The following is a 17,274-nucleotide window of genomic DNA, read 5'->3' as shown; positions in this document are numbered from 1 at the left end:
TAAATATTGTTTTATTGGTGCTTGTTTTATTCTTGTATACAAAGCAGCAGGTTGGAGGGAACCACATCATAAGATATAGGGAGAAGTGACAATAGAAAGAATAGAGATGAAGTTCCTCAGGAGAATTGGTTATTATGGGAAGACAGATCCCCTCTTGCACACATGGTATGAACCTACCAAGCATCAGAACTGGCTTTCACCTGAAGAAGAGACAAGTGAAAGAAGATGCAGGAAGGGACCAATGCAAAAAAAAATAAAAAAAATCCAGAGGAGCAAAAAAATGCTCTTGATCCTTCTGCATCTCATGTCCCTAAGTTTGAAAGGACATGGAATGGACTTGGATGGAGTCAGTCATAGTATTTCTCTACCCTCCGAACCTGGCAGTACATCAGCATGGAGAACACGATACCCAAGACCTAAAGGAATAGAGAAAGATTTAGTCAGAAAAAAAAACAACAGAAGCCCTAACCCAGCTTATGGTACTCTTTATCTCTTGGAAATGCTTGTTCCTTGTCTGCTCCAAAACACAAGGAAGTACTGCCAGCTCTTGGCTTGGGCCACGAAGTAATCTCACTGCTCGGACATGTAGAAACTAACTGATAATATTCTAAGCTGTGCTATTGCTAAGCACATTGGTTTGTGCTTAAATTGTAAGCCGCCCTGAGTCTTCGGAGAAGGGCGGGATATAAATGGGATTAAAATAAAAAAAAAAAAATTCTCATTCTTGGCAACTTTAAAATTTGGGACTTCAACTCCCAGAATTCCCCAAACCCTGTAGTGGTTGAGGAATTCTGGGAGTCGAAGTCCACACATATTAAATTTGCCAAGATTGAGAAACACTGTTCTAAGCCTAGCCCCCATAGGACCTAGTAGTAGTTCATCAGAAGACCTTCAGTTCTGAGCAGCAAAGGATGGGTACAGGTGGTGTACTTTCTCCCCCCTCTCTTTTTTTCAAACTACGTTTAACCAGGTTTAACTAGAAAGTGAATGGAGCAGGACGGGCCCTTCTCCGCACCTTTTCCACCAGCCATCTTGCTGCCTTAATGGAATTTTGGATAGTGCAAGAACAGGTAGTACAGATTACGCTAGTAACACAACTTTCCTCAGCCTGGCACTCTCCACATAGGTTGAAAATTACAGGGATCTGGTTGGAGAAGGCCACTTTAGAGCATCTGGTGGGGTTATAACATCCAGGGTGCTGTGTCTGAACTGACACTGAGGGAGACTCAGGTTCAAGTTTACCTCAGCCAAAGAAATTCCCTGGCAGTTTTTGCCACTCCTTCTCCATCACTAGTGATTGTGGGAATAAAAAGGCAGGAAGGGACACTATATATGAGGCCTTGCACTCCTGAAGGAAAAGGCAGGACAGAAACCAAACAAATTTTAGTGAGCTGAATATTCTCTCTGGGTGTTGGTCACACTTAAAAAGTGACTTAAGCCAGTTCTACTATCTTCCTTCTATGGCACAGGTGTCAAACTCACTGCGTCTTGTGACATGTTGCACCGTATCACAACTTTTCTTGCATCGCCGGAGCTGAGGTGGGTGCGACCTCCACATGATGCAACCGGGCCACGGGTGGGCAATTTGACACCCCTGTTCTGTGGCATCAGATCTACAGCTATGGCATCAGATCCGCAGCTAGGCTATGACTTGTAAAAATTATGCAAACACTAGATGTCAGCAGAGGAATGCTGAAAATTTGCCTCTTTCCTGCCACCCAGTGGCCATTGAAAGTTTTGCAGTTTAGATATGTTAAAACCCAGATAAATACTATGAAGCGTAAGCCATGCTTGATGAAATCTTGGAAACCAGTGGAACTGGCTTTTTAACAGCTGGCCAAAAACTTAAGTCCTTTGCATTATTTTTATATTTAATGTACATACTGCTTTTCTGATCTCATTGCTGTCTTGCACATTATATGACCTAAGCATAACATGCTGTCTTTGTTGAATCTACATAACTTTAATGAGCTGTACAGCTGGGTTTTCTGCCTGGTCTTTGCTCTTTTTCTCACGATATATAGTTTCCATTTTTAAAAAAGAAACAAAAATCACACTTTGTTGTGCATGTTTCTTTTAGTGCAGCAGGAGACTTGAGGTGATGTATGGTACCCTCTGAGCAGGCAAAGATTTAAATGTCTACTGCTTTATTTTAGGTTAAAGAGGATTAAGCAAAAAAAAAGTACATTAAATCTAGGGGAAGGTTGCAAGTCCATGTTTACTTCTTCCTCATTCAACTGAAAATTGTGCATTCAAATTTGCAGGTGTTAACTTTGAGGAATTCAGGGGAAAATAACCTCCCCAAGAGGGGTGGGAGAGATGCTTGCATTCCCTTGCTCTGTGTCAGAGGTGGGGAACAATGGCCCCTTTGTGACTTGTGGAGTTCAATTCCCAGAATTCCTGAGAGTTGAAGTCCATAAGTCATAAAAGGGCCATCGTTCCCCCACCCTTGCTCTTTGGGGTGAGAATAGAGATCTTTCAAGGAAATCTTGCTACATGTCTAGGACAGTGTTTTTCAACCATGGCAACATTATGATGTATGGACTTCCCACTCCCAGATTCTGGGAGTTGAAGTCCACATATCTTAAAGTTGCCAAGATTGAGAAAAACATTGGTCTAGGCTACTCCATCTGCCATTGGTGCTCTGACCACCTCACCTGGACAACGATGATACAGGCAGCAAAAATGCCCATTGCAAAGATGTTCTCCGCTAGCCAGCGTTTCACCTTCTCATAGCAAGGCTGCAAGGAAAATAAAGAGAAGCCCATAAAACAGTGGTTAGGAAACCTTGGGGGGAATGTCCCACACAGGTAAACCTTTACTTACAGCCATTCATTTAGTCACTGTTCAGTGTCACAACAGCACTACAAAATGTGACTTACAATCAGTCCTCACACACACAGCATCACAGTATCCCCATGGTCACAGGATCAACATTCTGACATTCGGCAACTAACATGTGATCACATTTGTTGCAGTGTCCCAGGATCAGGTGATCACCATTTGTGACCTCTCCAGCTGGCTTTCAGCAAGCAAAGTCAAGCAGGATTCACTTAACAACTGCGTGATTCATTTAACAACTGTGGCAAAAAAAAGGCTGTACATCAGGCGCAGCTTGCCTAAGAACCGTGTTGCTTAGCAATAAAACATTCTGGTCCCATTTGTGATTATAAGCTGAGGACTATTTGTATAAAGGTAGTCCTCAAGTTACAACCACAATTGAGCCCAAAGGTTCTGTTGCTAAGCAAGACAGTTGTTAAGTGAATTTTGTCCCATTTTATGACCTTGCCACAGTTGTTAAGTGAATCAATGCAGTTGTTAAGTTAGTAACACAGTTCTTAAGTGACTGTGGCTTCCCCCCTGACTTTGCTTATCAGAAGGTCTCAAAAAAGGATCACATAACTCTGGAACACTGTAACCATCATAAATATGAGTCATCTGCCAAGCATCCGAATTTTGATCATGTGGCCAAGGGGATGCTGTAACGGTCGTAAGTGTGAAAAATGGTCATAAGTCACTTTTTTCAGTGCTGTTGTAATTTCAAACAATTGCTAAATGAACTGCTGTAAGTCGAGGACTACCTGTATTATATTATTCCCATTAACTCTACTCCTGGAAAAGATCAGCAAGTAATGGCCCCTAGCAGTTTTCAGGGGCTCCTTGAACATAGGAACATTACGCCTTCAAAAGTAAATTTGGGAAACATGACAGGAATCAGAAAAAGGAGGTTGTCTCAAATTTAGAATTGGAAGTAGATCGGTACATACAAGTAGTCCCGACTTACAACTGTTCGCTTAGTGACTGTTCAAAGTTACAATGGCCCTGGGAAAAATGGACTTATGACCATTTTTCACACTGACGACCCTGGCAGCATCCCCAGGGCCACGTGATTTACATTCGGATGCTTACATTTACGACAGTTGCCGTGTCCTGGAGTCAGTCCTGTGATCTCCTTTTGCGACCTTCTGACAAGCAAAGTCAATGGGGAAACCGTGGTATTAACTGAACAACTGCAGCGATTCGCTTAACAAATGTGGCAAGAAAAGTTGTAAAATGGGGCAGAACGCATGTCACACATTTTTCACACTTAACAACCATTGCAGCATCCCCATGACCACGTGATCAGAATTCAGATGCTTGGCAACTGGCATGGAGTTATGACGGTTGCAGTGTCCCGGGGTCATGCGATCAACTTTTGTAACCTTCTGACAAGCAAAGTCAATGGGGAAGACAGATTCCCTTAGCCCCCCCCCCCCGTGTTGCTAGCTTAAATCACTTAAATCACTTTGGCAAGAAAGATCACAAAACAGGGCAAAACTCATATAACAACTGTCTCACTTAGCAGCAGAAATTTTGGGCTCAATCATGGTCGAGGGCTACCTTTACATGTTTACACACACACGCACATACACAAACACTATTGCTACCTAATGTTGAAACACCTTTCATGTTTACACACATACAAAAACACTATTGCTATCTAATGTTGACATTGATAAGACATCCTTAAAATCATAAACATGCAGAGGAGAGGACAGCCGGCTGCAAGGTGGAATTTCAGGTTGTGCATCGTTGCATAAACAAATTCGACAGAGCACTGGGGTTGAGGAACCTGGAAGGTCATCCATGCAGGAAGGAGATGTCTGCAGGCCTCCCGCAATTCTCTTGTCCTTCAGTCTGGCAGTTGAGTCTTTACAGCAGGGGTCTTCAGACTTGGCCCTTTTATGACTTGTGGACTTCAACTCCCAGAATTCCTCAGCCAGGCGTGCCTGGCTGAGGAATTCTGGGAGTTGAAGTCCACAAGTCATAAAAGGGCCAAGTTTGAAGACCCCTGCTTTACAGATTGCCAGGTCCCTATCGGAATGCTGCCATTCCTAGAGGAAGGGGAGCAGGAGTTACTGTGGATTGAGGATGTTTTCAAATTGGGAAATAGGGAGTGGGGGGAAGCCCTCAGGGCCATCTGCTTTGACTCCTGCTGGCTATCAGGGAGGAGGCACCAAAGAATGGCTGGTTAAAATCTTTTTCAGCTGGAAGTTCTCACATCTTCACACCAGCTGATGGGCTCCTGATAGGGTGGGGCATTGGGGTGGAGCTGGGGAAATGGGACTTTGAGCTAAATGCTTTTGCAGGGAACTTCAGATTCCGCCTTGCTTCCTTGCAATCACTTTCTCTCAGTAAAAGATCCCCTTTTGAAATGATGCCTGTTTCAAGAGTCATGCTTTCCTGAGGCGACAGCTGAGGCAGAACCTTACACAGACTCTCTTAGAAAAGGTGCCAGATTGGAAACCACTGCAGGAAAGGGAATTCCCAATAATCTCTGATGCACTGATGATGTTACCTAGTTTGGTAATGAAACGTCTGCAACGAAACTGCCAAGCTCAGAGAGCGCCAAGGACTCCACAGTTCAAGCCTAAGCCACACACAGTATATTCTCTTCTATCGGTATCAATCACCTTCAGCACAATCCTTGGCTGCCATCTCACCTCTTTCCACCAGCTGGCGCTGTCCCTTTGACAACCATCGCTTCGCTGTAAGCAGCAGGACTCGGGGACCCATGTGCCATTCCGCACCTCAAACCAATCGGTGTAGTTCCGTACCCCACAACAACGAAACTGCAAAGCAAGAAGATAAGAAGGAAAGGGGGTGGGGAGGGGAACAAGTGTGTGTTTGTGTCTGATGTCAGGAAAAACTCCCAATGGTTTCAAACCAGGTAGGTACCACACTGAACAGTGTTTTACACACCTCATTTTGCGCAAGGTCCCAGGCTTTGGTTAATCCCACGTTGTCTTCTGTGCCGTAGAGTTTGAGTCCTTCCTTGAGGTTAGACTGAGCATACTGATCAAACTGGAAGAGAGACATACTACATGTACCAAATGATTTATTTTTTTTAGTGTTTCAAGTAAATGTCTGGGGGGGGGATTGCTGAACCAAGTTTTCAGTCCTCGCAGTGGTGATTAAGAAGCCTTCTCCCCAAAAATTGAAGGGAGTTGGAATGATCTATGCCAGACATGTCAAACACAAGGCCCGGGGGCCGGATCCGGCCTGCAAAGTGGTTTTGTGTGGCCCCCGAAGCCATCCTGGAAACAGTGAGGGAATGGCCCCCACTGCCTTGGCCCTGGCCCAGAGACCCTCCTTCTGCCAGAGACCCTCAGATCTGTCCCACTCCTGCCCAGGCCCCCATAGGCACCCTTGATGCGAACGATGTAGAGCTGGCCATGCCCACCCAGTAGGCACTCCAGCTGCACCCACCCAGTAGGCCACGCCCACCCAGGCCATACCCACCCGGCCCCCTGAGGGCAACCGCAATGCTGATGAGGCCCTCAATGAAATTGAGTTTGACACCCCTGATCTATGCTGAAACAGGGTACTTTGGCCTGGTCAGAGTCTTAGACAGGGAAACCTGATATTAAAATATTTCATATACTTGCAAGCCATATTTGTATACAGGTAGTCCTCGAGTTACGACCACCACTGAGCCCAAAATTTATGTCGCTAAGTGAAACATTCGTTAAGTGAGTTTGCCCCATTTTACCACTTTCCTTGCCACAGCTGTTAAGTGAATCCTCACATTCATTAAGTTAGTTAGTAAAATGGTTCTTAAGTGAATCTGGATTCCCCATTGACTTTGCTTGGCAGAAGATCGCAGAGGCTGATTACTTGATCCCGGGGCACTGCAGCCGTCATAAATACGAGTCAAGTTGCCAAGCATCTGAATTTTGATCATTTAACCACAGGGATGCTGCAACGATTGTAAGTGTGAAAAATGATCGTAAGTCACTTTTTTCAGTGCCGTTGTAACTTTGAACGGTTACTAAATGAACCGTTGTAAGTCGAGGACCACCTGTACTTAACACTTCAGTCTGTTCTTTTCATATCACCTTTTAGATTATCAAAATACCATTACCTAAGGACGCTAACATTAAGTAATCTGATTAAAGGGAACTTTTATGGGATGGGAAACTTCAAAACAAGCCAACAAGTTTGTGTATGGACATGGAATGTAATATCCTATAAAAGGACGCCTTTGCTTGCTGGGACATACTACAACATGTAGTACGTGTCTGGCTGAGGGAATTCTGGGTGTTGAAGTCCATATATTGTTGAGTTTGAGAAACCCTATTCTATGCTCAGATGCAAATTTTCCAGTTTCTTAACTGATTTCTTAGACCTGCAGCTGGAAAACAGGAGAGGTTGAAAGTAAACCTGCATATTTTTCTCTCTCATATCATCATCATCATCATCAGTTCTAGAGACATTAAAGTAGGAACGGATGGAAAGTATGACTACATTGGTATATGACTATTAAATATTGTATTTTCTGATACATAGCACCAAACTTTGTAGGACTGACCTGATCTCTTGACCATGCAGAAGCAAAGAAGATGACTTAGCCAGGACAATAATTGTTTCTCCCAATTATTTTGTTTGTTTTTTTAAAAAAATGAATATGTGCTCTACCTCGTCAAAGGACATTTTTGAGGGTGTAAAACTTGAGCTGTAGCTTTGTCACCTTTAAGGTATGGAAATGAAGAATTAAGTCCATAGAAGTTAGCCCTCTACTTACAGCCACCACTGAGACCACAATTCATAACCAAGGCAGTTTCTTAAATGAGTTGCATCCGATTTTATTTGCCACGGTTATTAAGTGAATCAGTGCAGTTGTTCTTTAAGTGAATCACTGCAGTTGTTAAGTGGATCATTTGGTTGTTGAGCAAAATCTGGCTTCCCCATTGATTTTGCTTGTCTGAAGCTGGCTGGGAAGGTCTCAAAATGGTGATCACATGATGGAAGGATGCTGCAACCGTCATAAGTACATGCCCATTGCCGACTGCCAGAATTCTGATCATGTGACTGGGGGTGCAGCAAGGTTTGTAATTGCAAGGACCAGTCATACGTTGCTGTAACTTCGAACAATGTCTGAAGAATGGCTGAAAGTCAAGGACTACTGTGTTTCTCCGAAAATAAGACCCAACGGAACACAAACCCTAGCATGAATTTTCAGGATGCTCGTAATATAAGCCCCACCCCCAAAATAAGCCCCAGTTAAGATTGTCAGCCAGACGGATGCATTTAGTACCGTATTTCCCCCGAATATAAGTCCTAACTGGAAAATAAGCCCTAATGCGTCTTTTGGAGCAAAAAGTAATATAAGACCCGGTCTTATTTTGGGGGAAACACAGTACCTGGATAACGGATTCTTTCCTCATTCCGTGAAATGGAGATAGGTGTTCAGTCTGTATTATTACATACCTCTTTGGATACTGAGAATTCATATCGTGAAACACATTTCTGATATCGTTGATGCCATAATCACTGGAATGCAGAGCAATGAGGCTTTTCTTTAAGCAATCTCTTCTACCCCTATTTCCTTCTAATTTTTCTAAATATATGAAAATAAGGATCCTTACCTTATCCCGGCAAGTGAAAAAAACTAGCAACCCAACTAGTTCCAGGAGAAAGAGAGTAAAAAGGACCAGGAAGAACTAAGGGAAAAAAAACAGATATATTGATCAACCCAGGATGTTTAGGTACATATTTTATGTTTACACGGGTAGTCTTTAACTTACAATCACAATTGAGCTCAAAATTCCTGTTGCTAAGTGAGACATCTGTTAAATGTCTTTATTATTATTTATTATTATTATTATTATTATTATTATTATTATTATTATTATTATTATTATTATTATTGAAATTTGCCCCAGTTTATGACCTTTCTTGCCACAGTTGTTAAAGTGACTCACTGCATTTGTGAAGTTAGCCGTATGGTTGTTAAGTGAATCTGGCTTCCCCATTGACTTTGCTTGTCAGAAGGTCGCAAAAGGGGACACTGGGACATTGCCACTACCATAAATATGAGTCAGCTGCCAAGCATCTGAATTTTGATCCCGTGACCATGGGGATGCTGAAACAGTCAGAAGTGTGAAAAACGGTCATAAGTCCCTTTTTATAGTGCTGTTGTAACTCTGAACACTCACTAAATGAACTGTTATAAGATGAGGACTACAGTGGTATACTGTATACAGTGATGTACAAATTTTAGCTAGGATTGTTTCTATCATGCGAACCTTAACTGCTCAATATTTTTAATGGACTCACAGGATTGTGCATATATGACCAGACTGTTGCAACACAACCTTTCCTCAACCTGATGCTCTCCAGATGTGTTCCCTGGCTGCGCAATTACATCCAGGCTTCTCTGCACATAACACCCCCCCCAAAAAAGTGCACATTTTTAAATTCTATTATTTTAATTTATTAAAGCCTTTAGACCCATTTTTTTTTTACACACAACACTTCCCACAGCATTTTGTATACGAATGTAGGAAAAGGAGTCGGTGCCTTACAGTATATTAGATAAAAAGATAAAGAGCGCAAAGGTAGAAACTCTTCAGGAGACAAAAAGAAAACAAGTAAAGTCGTGCTTCCAAAAGACTGAAAGCAATTCTTAGGAAGAAATGCAATCAATTTTGGGGAGCAGAAAAAAATAAGGGGGTATCGATAACATAGTTGGGGGTCGCCATGTTGATTTTTTGATCTCCTTCTTGGTGATAATATCCCTGCTCAGAAATGTATTGCTTCTGAATGATATTCTATGACCGGGCATGCCTGGTCTTTAAGTAGGTCCTGTAGACCAAGGGTCACCAACCTGTGGGCCGCGACCCGCTACTGGGCCATGAGGGGATCGCAACCAGGCCTCAGAAATGTCTGGCAAGGCGTGCGTGCATACATGCATCCTCACTTGTGCGAGCGGTGGGTAAGCTCGTGCGCGCACGCTCCATTTGCGTGAGCAGCAGGGCCCATGTGCACACCACTCACGCAAATGGAGCTGCGGGCACATGCGGGCGCTTGCTGGCCACTCGCACAGAACCTTCTCCTCTCCTATCCCCACCCCCACCCACCCCTGCCGTTCCGCAAAGCCTGAAACATTGGGGAAATCTGCTGTAGACAAATCTTGCTTCCGATTAAGTCTTAATGAAGGAGAAGATTTGCAGCTCGGGGTTGAAATGAGGGGTCCTTGGTGCTCTCTTATGGGGACGCGGTGGCTCAGTGGGTTAGGACGCTGAGCTTGTTGATCAGAAGGTCGGCAGTTTGGCGGGTCGAATTCCGAGTGCCGCGTAACAGAGTGAGCGCCTGTTACTCGTCCCAGCTTCTGCCAACCTAGCAGTTCGAAAGCATGTAAAAATGCAAGTAGAAAAATAGGGACCACTATGGTGGGAAGGTAACAGCGTTCTGTGCGCCTTTGGCGTCTAGTCATGCCGGCCACATGACCATGGAGACGTCCTCGGACAAGCGCTGGCTCTTCGGCTTTGAAACGGAGATGAGCACCGGCCCCTAGAGTCGGAAACGACTAGCACGCATGTGCGGGGGAACCTTTACCTTTACCTGGTGCTCTCTGAGTTTGCTTGTTTTGCTGTAGACGTTTCATTACCTTAACTAGGTAACAACATCAGTGCTAGTAAGGAGTTGCTGTTTGCTCTCAGTTTATATTTGGTGTCTTGCCCCCACCCACCAAGACAGGCAAGACACCAGAATTATAAACTGATAAGAGAACAGCAACTCCTTACTAGCACCGGTTGTGTTACCTATAGTTAGGGTATTGAAACGTCGGCAAGAAAACAAGCAAGCTCAGAGAGCACCAAGGAGCCCTTAGATGAAGTCCTGTAGATACCGCCTTCTCTGGCCAGAAATAGCACCCGCTTCTGCCAATGGGCTCATTTAACGTTCGTTCCATTTGACTCTTGTTTGTGCACACAGTATGGTCCAAAGAGATGCTACTTACCGTCATCAGGAGACATCGGTGTTCTGTGGCTGCCCCCAAGCATCCGAGGAACCCCACCACCATGATGATGGCACCTGTTGCCATGAAGAGTCCGGCTGCTGACAGCGATGGGAAGGAGAAGGATAAGGTAGCAAAACGGCCCTGGGTGGCGGCCAGCCATATGCCCACGCCAAGCACCCCACAGCCACCCAGCTAAAGGGAGAGACAGAAGAGAAGCACATTCACAGAATCAAGAACGGAGGCTCAACTCTTCTCCTCGTGTTCCAGGATCCCGTTGCAGGAGAAATAATTAGCTTGATTCTCACAAATACTTTTTGCCTTTCTAGTCTATCATGAGTGCAAAACTTGGGTTGAAACTAAACATTAAGAAAACCAAGATCATGGCATCCGGCCCTCTCAATTCCTGGCAAATAGATGGGGAAGAAATGGAGGTAGTGACAGATTTTATTTTCCTGGGCTCCAAGATCACTGCAGATGGGGACTGTAGCCAAGAAATTAAAAGACGCTTGCTCCTGGGGAGGAAAGCCATGGCAAATCTAGACAACACACTAAAAAGCAGAGACATCACCCTGTCAACAAAAGTGCGTATAGTCAAGGCTATGGTCTTCCCAGTTGCAATGTATGGCAGTGAAAGTTGGACCATAAAAAAGGCTGAGCGCCAAAGAATTGAGGCCTTTGAACTCTGGTGCTGGAGAAGACTCCTGCGAGTCCCTTGGACTGCAAGGCGATCAAACCGGTCTGTCCTAGAGGAGATCAACCCTGACTGCTCTTTAGAAGGCCAGATCCTGAAGTTGAAACACCAGCTGCCTGCAATTAGTGCAGGTTCACATCCCACAAGTCTATCAAACTCTCTCCCTACCACCTCAAAGGATCTCCCGCTTCTACAATGGAAACGAGTCCAGTGTTCAATTGTTGTGGACGCTGTGGGGTTCCAATGTTTATAAACATTCCATGACATCATAAGAGCTCAGTCAATGAGCACGCAGGGAAATGAAAGCCAGGTTTTAGAATGTTTTGTCGTGACAATATGGAATCAGTAAATATATACTCTGCATTGTACTTTGTTTAATCTAGCATCAGTCCTATAAGACAAGAGTTTATAACTCTGCTATTGTTTGGAAGATGCATGAAGATCTGTTTTTTTTTAACCCAGGCTCTCAGTGAGGGAAAATGAGAGCCTTCACCACATTGTGCTTGCTATCATTTATCTTTATTGATTTATTTTAAAAATTATTCTGAACTGCCCAGAGCCCTTGACAGTTGGGCAGCCTACAAGTTTCATCAAGTATGATTATGGTTGTTATAACAATGAGTAAGTTCCTATCAGGAGACAATATCAATGTGAGCCAGATTGCCTATTATTGATTATTATTGTTCATTGCTAATTGTTGTTTATATCTCACTTCTTTCTTGTAAGCTGCCCTCGATCACATTAACTGTTAAATTAGATAGAGAGACGGACAGACAGACATGCACTAATTAATAGAAAATATTCCTGATCTAGAATAATTCACTGACTTGTAAGGCATGAGGAAAACCTGTTGAGTAGGAAGGCTCTCTGATGCATCATTTCAATTCTAACGTAGAATTCACTCAAATTCATTATAGAAACACAAACTTGCCATACTTACCCAGAAGATGAGATTGAACACAAACATTTTCACTTTAACACAAAGCAAACATCCTCGGCTCACCCCCATGATGCACAAAGATAAACCTAGAAAGAGACATGGAGGCAAGACTCAATAACACATAGTATTTCCATTACATTATTCAAGACAAAGCTTAGTTTGTCAGTAAAAATACCATGGCTTAGGCAACAGACGCAATAAATGCAAAATCTATTGTGGCGTATGCAAGGATTGAGTTCTCCAAAGTAATTTATCATATTAGTAAAATGAAAGATAAGGAACAGGGAAATACATGAAAAATTTAAAGATCATATTGTATCACATCACTGCCTGTGGAAAAATAGTAATATATATTGGGGAGAACTAGTAATTGTTGCAATAGAACCAGGGCTTTTTTTGTCATAGAACGCTCAGAATGGAGTTCCGGCACCTTGTTTGGATGGAACCTTATAGGGTAGGCAAGGTGGGTTGTATGACATGTGTGAGTTCCGGCACCTTTTTCTTTTACAAAAAAAGCACTGAATAGAACTAACAGAACTGATATTATAATAAAAACACTGGTGTTTGGGAGGGAATCAGTTGTGTAATCTTATGAAAATGACATAAGTTAGTGACTTTTGATAAGCAAAGTTTTTTTAAAAAGTTTTTATAACTTTGGACTTCTATCTAGCTACTGGAAATTAAGCCTTGTTTCCAAAATGGAAAGGAAAGCCTGAAAGAGAATTAAAAAGGTAAACCAAAGATGTGAATTAAAGTACAGATAGTCCATGACTTACAACCAATTGTTTAGCAACCATTTGAAATTATGATGGAACTGCCTCCCCCAAGAGCTAATTACCACTGGTTGTTCAAGGTTATGGTGACTGCAGCACCCCCAAAGTCATCTCCTCGTCTTCTTGTGCCATATCCGTTATCGGATGTTGGCGATCATGTTGGCGATCCTGTTTTTATCAGCAACCGCACGAAAAAGTGCTGCTGAGTTTTGTCCAAACCAGTCCCTTAGATTTTGAAGCCATGATGTTCTTCTTCTGCCTGGACCTCGTTTGCCTTCAGTCTTTCCCTGGAGGGTTAAATGGAGTATGCCGTATTTTTCTGGGTGTTGCATCACATGTCCGAAATATTCTAACTTTCATTTTTTCATTGTTTTGATGATTTTCCTTGGCTTTTCCAGGCTTTTCCAGGCTGCTTCTCACCTCCTCATTTCTGATCTTGTCAACCCAGTTTATACGTAACAGCCGCCTGTAAATCCACATTTCAAATGCTTCTAGTCTCCCCAGCTAGGGCCTTCTGTCAGAGACCAACTCTCTACTCCATAGAGCAGGATAGATAAAAAATATAACATCTGACAAGCCTGATTTTCAATCTTAGGCTTCTGTCGTGACTGCAGAAGACCTTTTTCATTTTGAAGAATGCTGTTCGAGCTTTCTCTATCCTTGTCTTTACTTCAGTGGCCATGTCCCAGCTTTCATGTAAATGAGATTCAAGGTGCTGGTGATGACCTATAAAGCCCTGAATGGCTTGGGTCCGGGATATCTGAGGGAACACCTGCTGCCGGCATCAAGTTCCCTTCGTCCAGTGCGCTCCCACAGGGAGGGTCTTCTCAGGGTGCCACCGGTAAGAGATTGCCGGCGGACGACACCCAGGGATAGGGCCTTCTCAGTGGGGGCGCCTGCCCTTTGGAACCAGCTGCCAGTGGAGCTGAGGACTGCCCCCGACCTCCGTTCATTCCGCCGGGACCTGAAGACCTGGCTCTTCGAGCTTTCTGGCCCAGGCTGAGGATTAACCTTATTTTAACTGGGGTTTTTATTTAGAGAGGGACACATATAATTTCTTTTAAAATTTGTTTTTAACTTTTGTATTTGGGTTTTTTTAATCACCCTGTAAACCGCCCTGAGTCCTTCGGGAAAGGGAGGTATATAAATGTAATAAAATAAATAAATAAATAAATAAATAAATAAATAAATAAATAAATAAATAAATAAATAATAAATTAGAACCGAGGTGAATGCCCACAGCCATATGCACTAAATTTGAGCAGATTAGCTCTTATGACTGATTGCAGGGACCCTCGCCTTTCTCCCCCCATCCCATCATTAAGTGAGGCGCAGGCAACCATCATCACTTGCGGTCGTAATTGGCAAGCTCCAATTTGGTCATAACCCAAGGACTACCTGTCAGCATGTATTTGGTGATAAATTGGGACAAATTTCCAGACTGTGATGTTTCTATGCTGATATAATCCTGCTTCTAAGCAGCCCAGTGCAATCCTAGGTCTTCAACCCGTGTCTTCATAATGGCAGAGCTGGTTCTAGGCCTAGGCCAGGGGTCTGCAACCTTGACAACTGTAAGATTGGTGGACTTCAGCTCTCAGAATTCCTCAGCCAGAGGAATTCTGGGAGCTGAAGTCCACCAATCTTAAAGTTGTCAAGGTTGCAGACCTCTGGCCTAGGCAATTCAGGCAGTCTGTTACTGCACAGGTAGTCCTCAACGTGCGATCACAATTGAGCCTAAAATTTCTGTGGTTAAGTGAGATATTTGTTAAGTGAGTTTTACAACCTTTCTTGCCATAGTTGTTAAGTGAATCACTGCACTGATAAGTTAGTAACCCGGTTGTTAAGTGAATGTGGCTTCCCCATTGACTTTTCTTGTCAAAAGGTCGCAAAAGATGATCATATGAACTTGGGACACAGTAATGGTCATAACTATGAGCCAGTTGCCAAGCATCTGAATTATGATCACATGATGATGGGGATGCTGGAAAGGTCATAGCTGAAAAACAGTTGTAAGCAGGGCTTTTTTTCTCATAGAATGCTCAGAACGGAGTTCCGGCACCTTTTTTGGATGGAACCTTGTAGGGTAGGCAAGGCGGGTTGTATGACATGTGTGAGTTCCGGCACCTTTTTCTTTTACAAAAAAAGCACTGGTTGTAAGTCACTTTTTGCAGTGCCGTTATAACTTTGAACGGTCACTAAATGAACTGTTGCAAATCGAGGACTACCTGTACCAAATTTCAGGGACTGACAAAGCTGAAAAGACTTCCAGAATGCATGAGTATAAAATGTGATAATCTTCTCTTATGGCTTTAGAACATTTTCTTTCTATGCTTTTGGAAAATACCCACAAAGTCAGTCAAGTGTAGTGAGCAGCACCCTAACCTGGTGTTGAAAATCCTGAAATATTATTATTACAGCTAGGGACCTCAGGATGCTGATAATATTAGACAAAGGTTTGACGTTAAATTACTAAATGAGAGAGTCACATGATTAGCAAGTTTTATTTTTTATTTATTTATTTATTTATTTATTTATTTATTTATTTATTTATTTATTTATTTATTTATTTATTTAGATTTATATACCGCCCTTTCCCGAAGGACTCAGGGCGGTTTACAGGGCATTTAAAAGAAAGGCAATACAAACGTTAAAACAAATTTAAAAAGATTAAATAAAACCCTGAGAAAAATAAAAACCCAGTTAAAATTAAAATTAAAAAAATTCTCAGCCTGGGCCAGAGAGCTCGAAGAGCCAGGTCTTCAGGTCCCGGCGGAATGAACGGAGGTTGGGGGCAGTCCTAAGCTCCGCAGGCAGCTGGTTCCACAGTTACGTGACCAACACCTTATTAACGTTATAAGCAGTAGTAGAGCATGCCCCATGGCAGTGGTCCACTCAATATTAATTTCATGGAATGGCTGCCATATGACAACAATGGGTGCTGAAGTAATTAAAATTATTTACTGTAATTCAGAGTAAACAGGCAAAAATCTTCGAGAAAAGAAAAAAAGTAGAAAATCATAAGCATAAAGCTAAAAAGCCTGAAGAAAAAGAAATCATTTCTAAGAAAATGGGAAGTTGAACCAAACCATATGGGTTGTCATAAAGAAGAGAGGGGTCAGACTATTCTCCAGAGCACCTGAAGGCAGGACAAGAAGCAATGGATGGAAACTGATCAAGCAGAGAAACCACTTAGAACTAAGGAGAAATTTCCTGACTTTTAGAACAATTAAACAGTGGAACAACCTGCCTCCAGAAGTTGTGAATGCTGCAACACTAAGAGTTTTTAAGAAGAGATTAAACAACCATTTGTCTGAAAAGGTATAGGGCTGTGATGGTGAAACTTTTAGAGTCCGAGTGCCCAAACTACAACCCAAAACCCACTTATGTATTGTCAGATGCCGGGTGGGCGTGGCCCATTGGGGGTAGGGGTGGCCAATTGGGTGGGCGTGGCTAACTGGGTGAGCGTGGCGCATTGGGTGGGCATGGCTGCGATGGTAATGGCAGACTGGGTGGGACTAAAAAGTTCAATCAATCAATTCCAACTTTACGAGATTTTTTTTTCCTGCAAGAAGTTGAAATTGATTGAACTTTTTTTTTTTTGGCACACGGCGGCAGAGGCCTAAAGCAAAAAGATTTTATAAAACTCAGCTGAAGGCCTAGAACTGGGGCGACGGCGCACGTGCCCACAGAGAGGGCAACGTCACGTGATGTATCGTGACATATCGTGACCCTTTTGCCATTGCCGGCAATGGGGTGGGTGCGGTTTCACTATGATGCATCTGGCATGCGGGCTGGCAGTTTGACACCCCTGGCCTAGGCTAGGGCATCAAAATGTCTAGAGTTGGGCCTGATAATGAACTACAGGCTCTTGTATATTTATCTAAGGTAGTGTTTTTCAAGCCTGGCAACTTTTAAGGTGTGTGGACTTCAACTCCCAATCCGCCTATCTTAAAGTTGCCAAGTCTGAAAAATACTGATCTAGGAGGAAGCCTTATTTTAATCAATTGGTCTCAGTAGGACTTGTGACTCTTCATATATAGGACCCATTGTTTGATGAAGAGCAAATAATCTTTATGGTCTTATTTGA

At 43.0% G+C, this 17,274-nt stretch overlaps 1 protein-coding gene across 2 annotated transcripts in view; it reads right to left on the bottom strand.

The window, feature by feature from the left end:
• The window catches only part of LOC308678453 (tetraspanin-4-like), a 28,847-nt gene continuing 11,573 nt past the window's right edge, over positions 1–17,274 (bottom strand). For both annotated transcript variants that reach the window (XM_081345656.1, XM_081345657.1), the window contains exons 2-8: positions 12,415–12,500; positions 10,784–10,975; positions 8,409–8,483; positions 5,743–5,844; positions 5,484–5,612; positions 2,658–2,741; positions 1–416 (exon numbers count right to left, since the gene is read on the bottom strand). In XM_081345656.1, coding sequence (XP_081201782.1) covers positions 348–416; positions 2,658–2,741; positions 5,484–5,612; positions 5,743–5,844; positions 8,409–8,483; positions 10,784–10,975; positions 12,415–12,483 — 720 coding nt within the window. In that variant the 5' untranslated portion in view covers positions 12,484–12,500 and the 3' untranslated portion in view covers positions 1–347. The remainder of the gene's footprint in view (positions 417–2,657; positions 2,742–5,483; positions 5,613–5,742; positions 5,845–8,408; positions 8,484–10,783; positions 10,976–12,414; positions 12,501–17,274) is intronic.

This window comes from Vipera berus, assembly GCF_964194415.1.
Source record: "Vipera berus genome assembly, chromosome: Z".
NCBI lineage: Eukaryota > Metazoa > Chordata > Lepidosauria > Squamata > Viperidae > Vipera > Vipera berus.
Note: the sequence above shows the minus strand (reverse complement) of the source record. Positions and strands in the feature narration are given on the sequence as shown.